This window comes from Anomalospiza imberbis, chromosome 2, assembly GCF_031753505.1.
Source record: "Anomalospiza imberbis isolate Cuckoo-Finch-1a 21T00152 chromosome 2, ASM3175350v1, whole genome shotgun sequence".
NCBI classification, from domain to species: Eukaryota; Metazoa; Chordata; class Aves; order Passeriformes; family Viduidae; genus Anomalospiza; species Anomalospiza imberbis.
In genome coordinates, this window is record NC_089682.1 from 115,021,257 (window position 1) to 115,034,839 (window position 13,583).

The 13,583-nt window shown below is 44.8% G+C and overlaps 2 protein-coding genes and 1 long non-coding RNA gene across 5 annotated transcripts in view; all 3 read right to left on the reverse strand.

Annotated features, from left to right (window-relative positions):
* GABRG3 (gamma-aminobutyric acid type A receptor subunit gamma3) overlaps nucleotides 1–3,841 on the reverse strand; it is a 296,317-nt gene extending 292,476 nt beyond the window's left edge. For all 3 annotated transcript variants that reach the window (XM_068182678.1, XM_068182675.1, XM_068182674.1), the window contains exons 1-2: nucleotides 3,476–3,841; nucleotides 171–319 (exon numbers count right to left, since the gene is read on the reverse strand). In XM_068182678.1, coding sequence (XP_068038779.1) covers nucleotides 171–319; nucleotides 3,476–3,528 — 202 coding nt within the window. In that variant the 5' untranslated portion in view covers nucleotides 3,529–3,841. The remainder of the gene's footprint in view (nucleotides 1–170; nucleotides 320–3,475) is intronic.
* Nucleotides 3,842–6,786: 2,945 nt separating this feature from the next.
* On the reverse strand, nucleotides 6,787–8,617 carry LOC137467373 (uncharacterized). Its single transcript, XR_010995501.1, has 2 exons — nucleotides 7,483–8,617; nucleotides 6,787–7,080 (listed from the first exon to the last, which is right to left on the reverse strand). It is a non-coding gene; the product is annotated as an uncharacterized lncRNA (long non-coding RNA).
* Nucleotides 8,618–9,692: 1,075 nt separating this feature from the next.
* GABRA5 (gamma-aminobutyric acid type A receptor subunit alpha5) overlaps nucleotides 9,693–13,583 on the reverse strand; it is a 55,345-nt gene continuing 51,454 nt past the window's right edge. The window contains exons 8-9 of the mRNA XM_068182672.1: nucleotides 12,217–12,428; nucleotides 9,693–11,228 (exon numbers count right to left, since the gene is read on the reverse strand). Of these exons, the coding sequence (XP_068038773.1) occupies nucleotides 10,926–11,228; nucleotides 12,217–12,428 (515 nt within the window). The 3' untranslated portion in view covers nucleotides 9,693–10,925. The remainder of the gene's footprint in view (nucleotides 11,229–12,216; nucleotides 12,429–13,583) is intronic.

The following is a 13,583-nucleotide window of genomic DNA, read 5'->3' on the forward strand; positions in this document are numbered from 1 at the left end:
GTCAGGTTTCCTTGTGAGAATTAGCATTTTAAAATACTTAGAAATCAACTTCAGCCAAAAAACTTAATCTACACTTCCCCAGATATTTGTGCACACTTCCAGAATATAGTAACATGTCTTCTCTGCACCCAGAGAAGCTTATCCTCACTTGTACAGAAAGAAGTACTTACTTCCAATATCTGGCCGCAGCTTTTTGTCATACTCTCTCAACAGCTTGTTTAGTATGAGAGTCACATCTGTGTCTTGCGTTTTTGGAGCTAAAACCCATTTTTGGTTAGTTGTTCCATCTTCATATTCATCCTCTTCAACCTTTCTAGAACTGCAAAACAAATGAAACAAATAGATATTATTTCACATTACCAAAATAGGAGGCAACAGGATGCAGCAGGATGCAACAGGTGCAACAGGATTTTCCCATTAACAATTTTTGAGTATCTGGGGATGGGTCATGATTGACAATTGTTTAGAAATTGTCTTCTGGAAGTGTTTTCAAAAAGTTATACTATAGAAGATAATACAGCTATCAGAGTAGTATTTTATATCCTGTATTTTAATGAACCTATTCTAACTAGTTTACAACATACTTTACAAAGAGCGAACATCTGCAGTATTACTTTCTTAATACATCAAGACAACTGATTCATCTCTTGCACAAAGGCTAATAAGAGTATTAAAAATTCAGATCTGTTAAGGCTTCCTGATCATTTTATCCTATTAATAAATTATTATATTCTCAGTGCATGAATTTCAGAGTTTAATGTATTACAAGGCTTAGAATTAAGAGCTCATTCCTTGAATTTGAGATAGATTATCACAAGCACACAAACACATTGAATAAATTAATCTGCATTTCCCTCTAGCTTTAGTAACTTTTTTTAAAAACAGTACTACACCTAGAGTTGCAACTTTATTCCTTTATAGGTGGATTATGTTTATTTTAAGGGTACATTAATGAAAATGTGGTGAAGCTACACTTTGGCCAGAAATCACAGCAAGAGCTATTTTCACACAAGACTAATTTCATTTGTGCAGCTTTTTGTGAATGGACTTTAAAATGTTGATTTGAAGATTATATCTTCATCAGATGTATTATTTGGTATCTTAGAAACCAAATCTGTTTGATGCCTCTCACTGGAGAAAATCTATGACAGACTGAGATGAAGTTATTAGGAGAAAAGATAACCTCAGTGATGGAACCTATGGAAGGAATCATGTATTATTTCAACCTGCAATTACCCAGGGGATATGATATCATTTTGCAACATATTTTACGTAAATGTCAGTAATTCTGTGAGTGGAGAATGAAAGGAACCAGCCTTGTTTGTTCATGGGATGTGCTACACACATCTGTGCAACTTTCTTTCTCTCCCTCTCCTTTTCTCCATAATGTCACTAGTGTATTTTAAAATACCTCAGATGTCCAGAAGACTTGATAAATACTCTATGTGAACATAAAAAATCCTGATACAAATTTAAAAAAATTAATCACAGATCATCATCAACACTCACATTGCTTGAAGACCACTATTTGAGAATGTAATGAAACTTTAAAATGAAGTTGCTTTACAGCCAATATGCCCCTAAAGATTAACCATTAATCACTTAACACGACCTCACAATTTGCAATTGCTGTAGGCACAATTTCTATATAAAAATAATTTTTAAACCTAGACCCTAGGGATTTTCTTCAGAGAACTCATATAATTGAGTTGTAAAACTAGAGAATACTTAGGACAAAATTTTGAATAGACAACCACTACTTTTCTGTTATTGGGCTCTATGTTCTAAAAACTTGACTTTTTTTTTTTTTTTAATAATTCACCCAATGAGCATTGAAAGAAACTCGAGAGGATTTTTGGAGAATTTTTTTTCCATCAAATTCATGATAAGCCCTGTGTTTTAATACTGCTGTTACAGAACCACTCTGAAAGGAGGTATCATCTCCGAACATACATGGTTGATATTTCCAAGCTGAAGCTCTGCAGTGGTGCTGAATTGCTGATAGCAAAGAAGGACAAATCGTATGTCGTCTTCTGCTGCAGCCACCACAACTTTACCACAGGCATTCAGACTCTACCTGGAAATGAGAACTGAGTTCAGGTAGCATCACGATTCCTATTTCAGGGAGACGCTGCTTCAAAACAAGTCACTAACAAGAGTCTAACTAAGCACTGGCAGACCTTTTAGATCCCCTCACTCTAGCAGCTTCTTTCCTAGAAAGTACCTCCAAACCATTTAAATCCCTACCTATCTTCTAGATTAAGACTGGAGGTGGGAGAGGTTTCACAGTGGATCAGACTAATACACTAGACACATATTTTTCAAGCTTTTTTGCTTTCTTCCTTAAGAAGTTATTATTATTTCCCTTCCATTGCTTGCCTCTACATAGTTAAGGCAGAGTGCTCTTTCAAAGCCCTTGAGGTTGTATTTTTCTTTTGTAACCCTACTGGTGACTGCCAATTTCTATCATATTCCTGTGATCCAGAGAAATAACTATAGGGTGATGACAAGCCAGTCTCAAACTAGGAAGGAAGAAAGGCTATATGCCTTTCCCCAGTTCTTCATCAGTTTTGATTCTGTAAGGAGACAGAGAAGAAACTGTGCATAAACCGCAGGGGAAGAAGTCTAGAAAACTCTGAGAGGTTGTCAGGAAATGGTTTATTTCCTGCAATAGGTGTGTCCCACACTTGCTGTGGAGGCTGGCAGGAAGCATCCTCTAGTTCCTGGGGGGATTTAGGAGATAGACACCACTCAGGTGTGGGGCAGGCTGCCGAGAAGGACAGGGGAAGGCCTTTGAGCATGCCTGTAGTCTGGTTTGCGGTGGTTCCTAGGGAGGGGGAGCTGAGCTGACCCCTTTGCCTGGGTTATTCTGTGAGGGTGTACGACAGCCCCGGACAACCGACAGGACCGAAGTCCGAAAGGTCAGGGCTGACACTGCCGGCTGTGCCCCTCTGGCCTCTAACAGCGGATACTGGACCCCCGTCGGGCAGACCCTTCCCGGCCCTGAGGCGGGGAGCAGGGGATCAGCATCCCGCGGCTCACCCTCTCCCTTCCTCACGCCGGCCCCGCCCGCGGATCCCCCGGGGGTGGCGTGGAGGGAAGCCGGGGCCGCCAGGGGAGCACGGAGAGCTCCAGCACGGGTGCCGGCAGTCGCCCGAGGGGGAAACTTTCTGCCGGGCCGGCTCAGGACAGGGCCCTCGAGGGCAAGCTCCGGCTTCACGCGGGGCCGGGAAGGGACAGCGGCGGTGCCACCGGCCCGGGCGCACCGCGGAGCCAGGCGGGTCCCGGGATGGGAGCGGGGTAAGCCGTGTTTGGGAATAGAGCCCCGCCACGGCGCGGAAGAAGGGTGGGGAGAGCCCACTGTTCTTCCTGGGTGCCGAATATTGTGCAAACTCCGGCAAATGGGACTTCAGCCCTCCAGCCCCAGCGCAGAGAGGAGAGGGGCTAGAGGGAGGCGAGGGGAGCGCAGACTTACCAAGCGTGGAACACTGAGAGGAGGAAGAAAACCGGCAGGAGCTTAGCGGACATGGTCCGGACAGCGCTGGCCAGGTGAGAGGTGCGGCAGGATGAAGGAAACGTTGCAGAATGTTCACATGGAAGGGAGAATGAGGCAATGAGGTAAAGGTCTGAGCCTCTTCTCTTCTGTATTCTCAGCTTAATACCCTGAAGGAAACACTCTCTTCCACAAAGCTCCGAGAAGGGAGGGGGGAGGCGAGAGGGGGAAAAAAAAACCAAAACCAAAAACAAACAAAAAAAAAAAAGCAGAAGAAGCGGAACGAGGGGGGAATCCCCAGCGGAGAAGCCAGGTATAAATCAGGCTCCGCGGGCTGACAGGTGTTCAGCGGGCGCGGAGCTGCGGCGCGCTCCCTTTGCCGGCAGCCAGTTGCCGGGTGCAGCGGCGCGGCCTCTCCCGCCGCCCGGGCTGGTGCTGGCCGTGCCCCCCGGGCGGTGCACAGCGCGGAGCAGCCCGGGCCCCGCCGGGCCGCGGGTGCCGCGGGGCGGGCCGGGCCGGGCCGGGCCGGGCGGGGGGCGGGCAGGGGCGGGGGGAAGGGGCGCACCTTGCCCCCCCCGCGGAGCGCCTGCCCGCAGCCAGCCCCGCAGCGCGGCACCGGAGCGCTGCCGGGGACCGCCCCGCATCGGAGAGCACCTCGTCCCCGCTCCCTGCCCAACAGGTTCCCGCCTCGCCGGCAACTAGAGGAGCCGGGAAGTGAACCCTGCCCCCGCCCCAGCGGGCGCACACACACGCACACAAGAGAGGGGGAGCAGCAAACACGGCAGCCGCAGTCAGTCGGCAGCCGGGACTTCTCCCCGACATCACCAGCCCGACGCCCCAGACAGGGTGGCCGGTGGAAGGATCCCCGTGCTGTTTTGCGGGATACCCTCACGCCCAAACCCCACGATTACTTGCCGAAAGTCCCCCCCCACACACACACCGCCCGGGGCTGGAGGTGCTCTCTTCAGAAGGAGGGAGAGGGATCGGGTGCTGGTCTCGGGGTGATGGGAGCGACGGGCATCCCGATGTACACACAGGCGCAGATCCGTGTAATCGGTGCGGCTGCTTACACGGACAGAAAGGCACTGTGTTTCGGTATCTAGGTGGATGTAAGCAGGAAGTTTGCATGCACTGTACGAATTTATGGATACACATTTATATGCACGAGGTATGCCGGACAAATGTATACACGGAGAAAAGAAGAGGTCTACACGATCCTGTAGAGCAGGTTACATGGGTTTATGTGTACATTGTGAATTTTGGATTAAATTAGGTTTTTCTGCTGTGAGAACTCGGAAATGAGACAATTACGTGTGTTCAGGGCAAAATTAGTTTGTGTTTGGACAAGCTTTATCTTTCTACTTCAGTAGGAACAGCACAGATATGATTTTTAGCGACTCAGTTCTCTTCAGGTGTGTGAAGCTTTGCACCGGGCATCAGGGTAATTGGAATATTCCCCTTTGTTTTCAGAATGGGGAGTGACAAAATTGCACTTACGTAATGGTAATTTGAAAACAAAAACCTCTGCCAGAAGTACAGCGAGTCACTGTTTTCCTGTGATCAGAAATCTCGGGAGTGCAAATCTCTGTCTCCTTTTCCCTTAGACATAACTTCCATATTCTGGAGGACTCGTTTTTAACTGTTTAATATTTAAAAAAAAATCTTCTAGAAGATGCAGTCTTGCTTCTGGAATAACTCCTACATGATGCCTAGAAGAGCTAGCTATAGAGAGTTCTGTTCCCGAAGTAAATTTTTGAAGGAACAACACAGCTTAAGGAAAATCTGTCGTGAGTCAGGCAATTAACTCAGTTATTCACTTTAGGGGTTTTCTTTCAACCCTTAGGGTTTTGTTGGGTTTTTTATTTCCAACCTAAACGCCTCTTTACTAGATTATACAGCAGTGTTTACTTTGTCTAATTGCAGTTACCGTGAATTGCTAATAATCTTTTGTTACAAGGCTTGTGCTCTTTTCCGTCACCAGCAGAGAAATGCGGGTGGAAGCCAGGCCGCCTGCTGCTCTGAGAAAAGGAGGAAGGGAACGGAGGGCGAATGCTCGGGAGTTGCCTGGATTTCACCAGGAATAGCTATGCTGACGGTCAAGCAGCACGCCGGTCCTCTGGTGTGAAGTTTGCGGGAGCACCGGCGCTGTGGGGCCGGAGGGAGGCGGGACGGGCGAACAGCGGAGCCGCCGCCTCCCAGCGAGCCGAGAAAGTCCCGCCAGCGCCGGGGAGTCCCGGCGGCACGGGGTTTGGTACCGCCGCACGGCGACGGACAGCAGGCACTTGAAGGTTTCTTGAAGGCTGCTGCTTATGCAGATATCATTTAGGGCTCCCAGGTGGCGGTGCCCACGTCCCCGCTCGCAGCGCCCGCGCGTTTGGAAAGCAAGGACGGGAAGCACCCGTCATGCAAGGAGGGGTTTCCCCTGCGCTGGCTATATAGAAAAATGTGTGTATTCACACGCACACTCAATTTGAATAAATAAAAGCTTAGCCCGGCCTCGGCAACCCTGTCGGGGAGCCCAGCAGCGCGAAGAGCGGGGGCGGCGCTGCAGCATCGAAGGCGGCGGCGGCCCGGGCCGGGGGAGCTCGTTTCGCCGCCAGCGGGAGGGGGCGACTGGGGGCCGCCGTGCCTCTGCCACTTCCTGGGTGGGCGGCACGAGTGAGCCAGATAGCAGGCAGCAGAAAGACCCGGAGGAGAGACACGCCGGTGGCGATTTACGATGAGAAATGGCGAGGGCAGGTTCAGCTCCGCATCCCCGCTCTCGGCGGCTCTGCTCCGCGGGGACCGCGGACGGGAGGGGAGGGAGCCGGGAGTGGCTTCCCCGCTGCGGTGGCTCCGTCGGGCACCGCTCCGCCTCCTCGTCGCCCGCCAGCCCCATCCCGCCCTCAGCGCATCCTGCCGCGGTGCCGGGATCCTCTGGCGGCGGCGGCGGGAAGCGCGAGGGATCGGGGCGGATCTGCCACCCCGCGCTGCCTCCAGCCGGCGGCAGAGCGCTCGGTTACCCCTGCGCCGTGACCGGAACTCTGTGTGACCATCGAGTCACTCAGACCTCGAGAAACACCCTCACAGTGTCCCCTCTTTCCTTGCAGAGCGTCAGAAATCCCCAAAGCTCGATCGGAGCAATATGGTTCATTGATTATTGGCTCCTTCTCAGGCTGTAATAAAAAAGGTGATGTGTAAGGTTCAATGAGAAGCACAGAAGGGAACTGGGGCTGCTCTGAGACAAAGAAGGAAGGACCTGAAATCCATATCCTACAGCTCCTGGACTGCTCCAGCTGAAGGCTTATTAGAGATTTCTAAGAGGCTTGAGCCACTTTATTCTGACAGAAGGTCTCTGTTGCTCCTGCTGGAACCTTTAGGTAGGAAGTTGAACCTCAGAGGTCCTGACAGTTTCTGTGTGCTCTCAGTTCTGTCCTTCAGCACGGGGCTCTCTGCTCTCTGGCTCATGGGCAGCATAGGGAGAATCCCTCCTGATGCTGCCATGTTGCAGCTTTTCAGCAGCTTTGTGTAGACTTCTGGCAGAATCATGGACATCCAGGGCAGGCAGGGCTGCTCCTCTGGGGCCAGGCTACCCTTGAGCAGCTGTCCTGAGAACATCAAAAAACACCAGCTCCCAGTGAATGAAACACTGATCCCAGATTCACTGATGCCAAAACAGCCTTGGGTGGCTGGCTCCAACATTTATTAACATTTATGTGTTAAGTTATAGTTGGTGGTTGCCCTTTGTGTACTAATTTTCCTACCTACAAATCCAGCCTATCATTGTTGGTCCAGTCCATTGCAATCTATCAGGATTTCTCAAAAACTCTCCAAATTCATCTAAGTGAAATTAGTTGGTATCTTCAGTCAATATTCTTACTTTTTACTTTGCTTTTAGCTAGGGACTAATTTAACAGCAACTTTTAAGACATTATGACTGTGAGAAGTGATAATTGCTTTTGAGGGTGGCACTGAAAAGGAAATAATACATTACAGAATGGGACACTTACACTTCAGTCTAAATTAGGGGTAATCCTTGGATGATCCTTCAGAAGTCCTTCGGACTTCATAAAATCTAACTTTCAGTCTTTCTACCTTCTCAAAATTGAACAAATGTCTGTAACAACATAGTGGAAGATGCCAAACTGGTAAAGTAAGGATGTCATCTGAGAGTCACAATGCAATGACCGTACTGAAGTATTTGTACTGACATAAAAACATAAGAAAGGTTAGAAAGGACTCAAGCAATTTTATAATTTCAGTGTCAATTCCAGTCTGAGAAGTAAGGGTATTAGGGAAATACACCCTTATTACAATTAACTTTATCTCCAGATTTAAAAAATCTGCAAGTGCTACAGTCATCTTCTCTACATAAAAAGAAAAGAAAAATAGTTTCATTAATTTTTCTTCAAAGTTTACCTTAGATGTTGAGCAAGAATTTTTGAAAGATGAGATTATTTCATAAAATCATTACTTCCTCAGTTTTGTATAAATATGTTCAGTTATTCCAAAGCGGGCACATTCCATTTAGAAAAAAGCAGAACACAACTCAAGATAACAGACGAGGCTTCAGTTTTAGAACATACACTGTTGCTTAAATTCATCCTTGAAGTAAGCTGGCACGGCTCAAATATCAGAAATTAAAAATCTCTTCCATTGTATTTGACTTGTTCTTTCATTCTTAAAGGGTGCAAGGAAGAAAATTTGGCAGCAGCCTGCACCCACTTCCCCTATAGTGCTGAATTGTGATTCACTTCTCAACTCTTTTTTCATGAAAGCATACGTGAAAATATCAGTGAGAAGCAATTCCTGTTTATTACTCCCTTTGGCCATGACTAAGCTGTGAAGTAGCTGTGTCCTGCAGGGTCCTAGTTCACCCGTGCTGGGGACAGTGAACAGCTTACTCCATTCCCAAAAGCCCAAGCTACTTCCAGGGGATACCAGAGGAAGTTGATGCACATCCAGATACCACCTCACCCTGGGGAAGGACAAAGCCAAGATATTTTGGTTGAGCCAGGACCTGGAAAATGCTCCCATCTCCCACAGTTCAGATAACATCTCAGTGAGTAGTGATCTCCCACACAAAGAGTTCCACTGACCATGGAGAGATTAAAATTGTGAGGTAGGATATAATGCAAGGCAATAGCATTTAAGTATTCCAGCCTGGAGTGTATTGGCTTCTTGAAGCATCTTCCAGACTATGGGACACCTAGTGTTCATGCACAAGCACACGCTGCAGGTAGACCCATATTTGTTGAAGATTACTTTCCATGTAAGTAAAATAGATCAGATTTAGAGATCCTTTCACTGAGTCCTGTAATAGAGACCAGGAAATAATGCTGTAATACAGAGTAAGAGTCAGACTTGGGTGTAAGCAGATAAAACAAAGTACAGAAACTCTCTGGTGAGAGTTTCTCCAGAACTGGCCTGAAGAAGATGCTACTCAAAGATGGCTCTGAGTTTCTCATTCACAAAAGTCAGTCATGTAATTCTTCGAGTTTCTCACCTGAAGAAATAGCCAAGGGATTTATTTATAAAGTTTTGCCTTGCAATAAGCACTGCAATTTTTCATAGTTTTTGATCCCTGAAGGACCAAAGGGATCCCCCAAGAGGAGGATGAACAAGGAGATGTGCAGCTGCTCAAAGGCACAGAGGCATGCAACATGAAAACAGAAATCCACATCCTTACCTCAGCTCAAGCTAGCACTGAATAAATGGGTGTGCCCCCTCCCTTGCTCCTGTTTATCAGCATCCAGTCACTTGCTCAGTCCCATGGCTTCTCTATTGCCCTCAAGAATTTATGAAATTCTCATTTCACGGAATCAAACAAAAAGCTTCAAAAAACAATAGACATATGAGTTTTTTTCTCGGCAATTTTTAGGAATGAAAGGGTTGAAGAGAAGACACAAAAGAAGACAGAAAACTCCCCAGTTCCAGACCAGACCCTCACCACAAAGTGAAGCATGAACTCTCCCCTCTGTCCCCAAAAGTTCATGGGATTGTTGCTCCAGTGCAAGATAGCACCAATTCTGCAACAACTCAATTCACTGTGTCCACTCCAGGCATGTCCCTTTCTGGGCAACAGGGATGATATGTCACATGTGCACATGAGATCAAGTGTGTGCATGTGTGTTTTCCAGTTAATTCTTCAGCTTCTGTGGTGTGCTCTTTGGTCTTTCTAAAAGGACAACCAGTATAAGAATGACATTTTGCAATCAAATGTTGAATGCATTTTTTATTTAAACATTAAGATTTAATTACAAAAGCTTCTGGAACAATTAAAGGATGCCAAGGAGGAAAGAGCTGAAAACTCAGACTGCATTTTCTCATTCATTGTGAAAGCTAAACACATTGTCAGCAGCAAGGCGTTTTATAGAAAAGTTTCAGATGGACAGTACAAAGACCTTTCTGTCAATATTGTCACTGAAACACCTTGCTGTCATGAAGCACATCTTTTTTTCTGATCACGCTTTCTAGTGTTGGCTGATTGATTTTTGCAGTGGGAAACAAGTAATAATTATTGCAGAATTACTGTAATTCTTTTCTGCTAATCTCTGCTAATATAACACAGTCTTCTTCTTGGAAAAATGTCCAAACATAATTTACTTTACCCTGATAAAAATGTCTACTGCTGTTGTTAGAAGTTTTAGTTGCACAAGTATGTTCCTAATCTATGTTAATTTCATGCAATATAATTCTTAATTTTTGGAATAAATACTGAGAATCATTAGAGAGAATTCTTTGGAATGCAAAATCCAAACAAACTTTGTGTTTTCATTTAAGGGCAAGATTCCATCATCTTTATTTACATAAGCAGCATCCTGCTCCCTGTGTCACTTCACTGCAAACTAGAGGCTCAAGCAGTGAAAATCATCATAGTCCCATTAGGATTTACTGCATTGTATTAAACTTCCAATGAAAATTGGGCTGAGCAGTTTTGCCTATGGAGTAATGCACTACCTGTAACTGGTAAAGGTGCTCAAACATAGCCCTACACTTAATAATTTGGCACATTTACAACTGGCGTTACTCAGTAACTTATCAGATGACAATAGTGGAGCTCTTCTGTAAAATATAGGTTAAGCCCATATTTGTATGACTGTACATCTGAAGTATAAAAACCACGATATGTAGTACACTTGAACAGTTAAAAAATATAACTTATTTTATTTGTAAACTATCAATGCAAGATACTCAGCAGCAAAGAAGCCATGTTCAATGTCTTCTGATCTTTCATAAAGATCTGTTGCTGTAAGTAATATAATCGTCTCCAAAACATCTGAGGTTACATGTAGAAACAATCAAGGCAATATTATTTGTACATATTATTAAACATGCAAAAAACTTCCTGAAGAATATTGCCCAAACGTAGAAAGTCATCTGGATCTCAAATTTTCCTTGGTAGCATCTGCTTTGTAAGTATGGCTCACATGTGGCTCCAGAGTACTTCAGTTTATTTTGGAGAATTGGCACCTTTAATAACAGGCTCCCTATTCAAATATGTGGCCCAGTAAACTAAGTTAAAAGTTCCAAACAGCACTGGAAAAATTATCCGGGACATTTTGTCAATCTTACTGATGCTGTTGTAAGTCTTTTTGCTTTCAGGAGGCTTTTCTTCTGCAGGCTTCACTGGAGCAGATGTAGTGTTTGAGATGACAGCTGGGGCTGAGTCCTTTGGCATGTTTGGTGCAGGAGTCATCTTCCCGGTGCTGTAGGTATTAGTTGGTTTATTTCCCAGCAAGTTGCGCTCTTTTTTCTGCAGCATAAAGAACAGAATGTTATACCACAAGAACAGAAAGTGGAAATATGTTCTCAAGAGACTGACCCAAAAAGCTGAGCACCCTAATCAAGCATGCCCTTTAATGCCTGTTGGCTATTCTGACTTCGACTATCAAAGTTGGAATCAACAGTCAGTCATCAAGCAGATGTTTTCCCCTTGATTTTGTAGCCCTTACTCAAGTGTGACTTTCCCTCAGGGGAGAAAGCTGAGAAGCTGAGACTCTCTGGCCGGACGCACATCCCACCTAGCATGTGCATTAGCAGCTTCTTTGGTCAGTGAGATGTGGTCCGGCATGTGAAGAGGGCGCTGCCCCAAGGACAGCTGACAAGATGGGAATCTTGTTTCCCCAGCTGCTGCCAAGGGTGTGGGGAAGGGCTCATTGCCCCTGCCAGCTTGGCCTCTTTGTAAGCTCTTTTGGGCTGCCTGTGGGTATGAGCTCTCTAGGAGCTCATAGAATCAGTCTATCCCAAAGAATAGACTGATTCTAAGAATCAGTCCTATCCCAAAAGTTTCATTTCAGCATGAAACTCCAAAGTTTGTGTTTTCACAGAACCAGTCTTTGGTTCCTTTTTTTACTGTGGTGGGACCCTGACTCATGGAGCTTAATATGAGCATTGTTATTTATTTAGGAGAGCATACAGGGACTGCTCTGCAGAGATATGTTTCATGGTGTATATCCGCTATTATCAGAAATCTGATGAATGAAATCCTATGTCCCGTGTACTTGATGCCCAATGGGCTTCTGTAAGCAGTCCTCTTCAAACAGATGATAGGGACTGGTAGTCTATCTCTGTGAAGGGAAGACACCGTATTTCCTTGCAAATTTTCCTCTACAGGAAGGTATGTCATGAGGAAATGAAATACCTTTTTCACAAAGAAGCTGAAAATTGACCCTTCAGTTATTTAAACTATACTGAATACCTGCTTTTTATTTTAGGTATTTAAAAAAATATAAGTTAAGCACCTTGATTTTTGCAGCTTCCTGGGCTTTTTTGCCATCCCATGCCCAACTCCTCTTGGTGAAATAGTTGACTGTTGCAAATTCAATCAATGCCGAAAATACAAAGGCATAGCAAACAGCTATAAACCAGTCCATTGCAGTAGCGTAGGCCACTTTTGGCAAAGAGTTACGGGCACTGATGCTTAAGGTGGTCATGGTGAGGACTGTTGTTACTCCTGCAAAGAAAAAAAATTAGAGATCAGTTTGCTAACCCTTATGGGACGCCAAATGAGTTATGAGCAGGTCCCAATCCAGCAGGATACCTAAGAAGGCCACATGAAGTCAATTAGTGTTTGCACATCATAGTTTGAAAGAATATGAAAAAATGAAAGCCTTCATGCTCAGATGTTTTATTCTATGGAGTTCTGGTTAGTTCCAGCTGTAGTGCATTTAAATAAGGATTTTTAGGGTAACACAAGCCCGAGGCTTACAACTGTCAGAATGAAGTGAGATTACTTATTTTGTTTTCTTATACAGAGACTGCATGTTTAAAATTGTTGACTGTTACTGGTTTCCTTGACTGTAGCTCCTCCTTTCCCATATGACAATAAACAACAAACAGCCAATGCTTTCATCTGTGGGAAGATTTCCCCAAGATCAAAAAGCTCAGCTCTCAGTTACAGCTTTGTAAACCTAGAATAAGTCAGCAAAGTGATGCTTCTACCTGTATTCTCTCCATACAACTTGCTCCGCTGCCAACTGACTTCAGGGGGCTGGTACAGAAGAGTGACTTCTTTCAAATAGCTGAAAAAAGTTTTACTTAATAAACTGTTCCCACTCTCCTTGTTTTTCTTCTTGTAAAAATCTTGTATTTCATCAACATTTGGTTGAGAAAGTGCTTATTTTCTGCAACCTTCTAGGGATAAGCCAAGTAATTTAATGACACCCCAAAGGCTTTTTCCACAACAATTTCTTCAGTAAATATACATTTCCTAAATGCAAAGTCACATTAATTTGTTTGATGGTAAGAGAGATAATTGTCACTAATTAACCTCTACATGGTTTTCCCAGATAAACATCCTACAACAAAGATAAACAAAATGTCTTGAAGTGATATCTGCTTCAAATGCATAGCTAGGGTATACATTAAATATGATAATCTATATGTCTTCTTTCTAAACCATCCAGCATCCACCAAAGTAAAAAAACCCAACACAAGTCACACTAATCTGATTCTTCCATCTTCTGTCCTTAATTTTCACATTGGCTAATTTCTGTCATAACTTTACAAAAACAGTCCAGACAGGGCTTTTAAATTGATTTTGAGTTTAAACCAGAAGAGAATAAGAAAAGATTGACAACATCTCAAGCAGAAATAAACAATAGTGAAC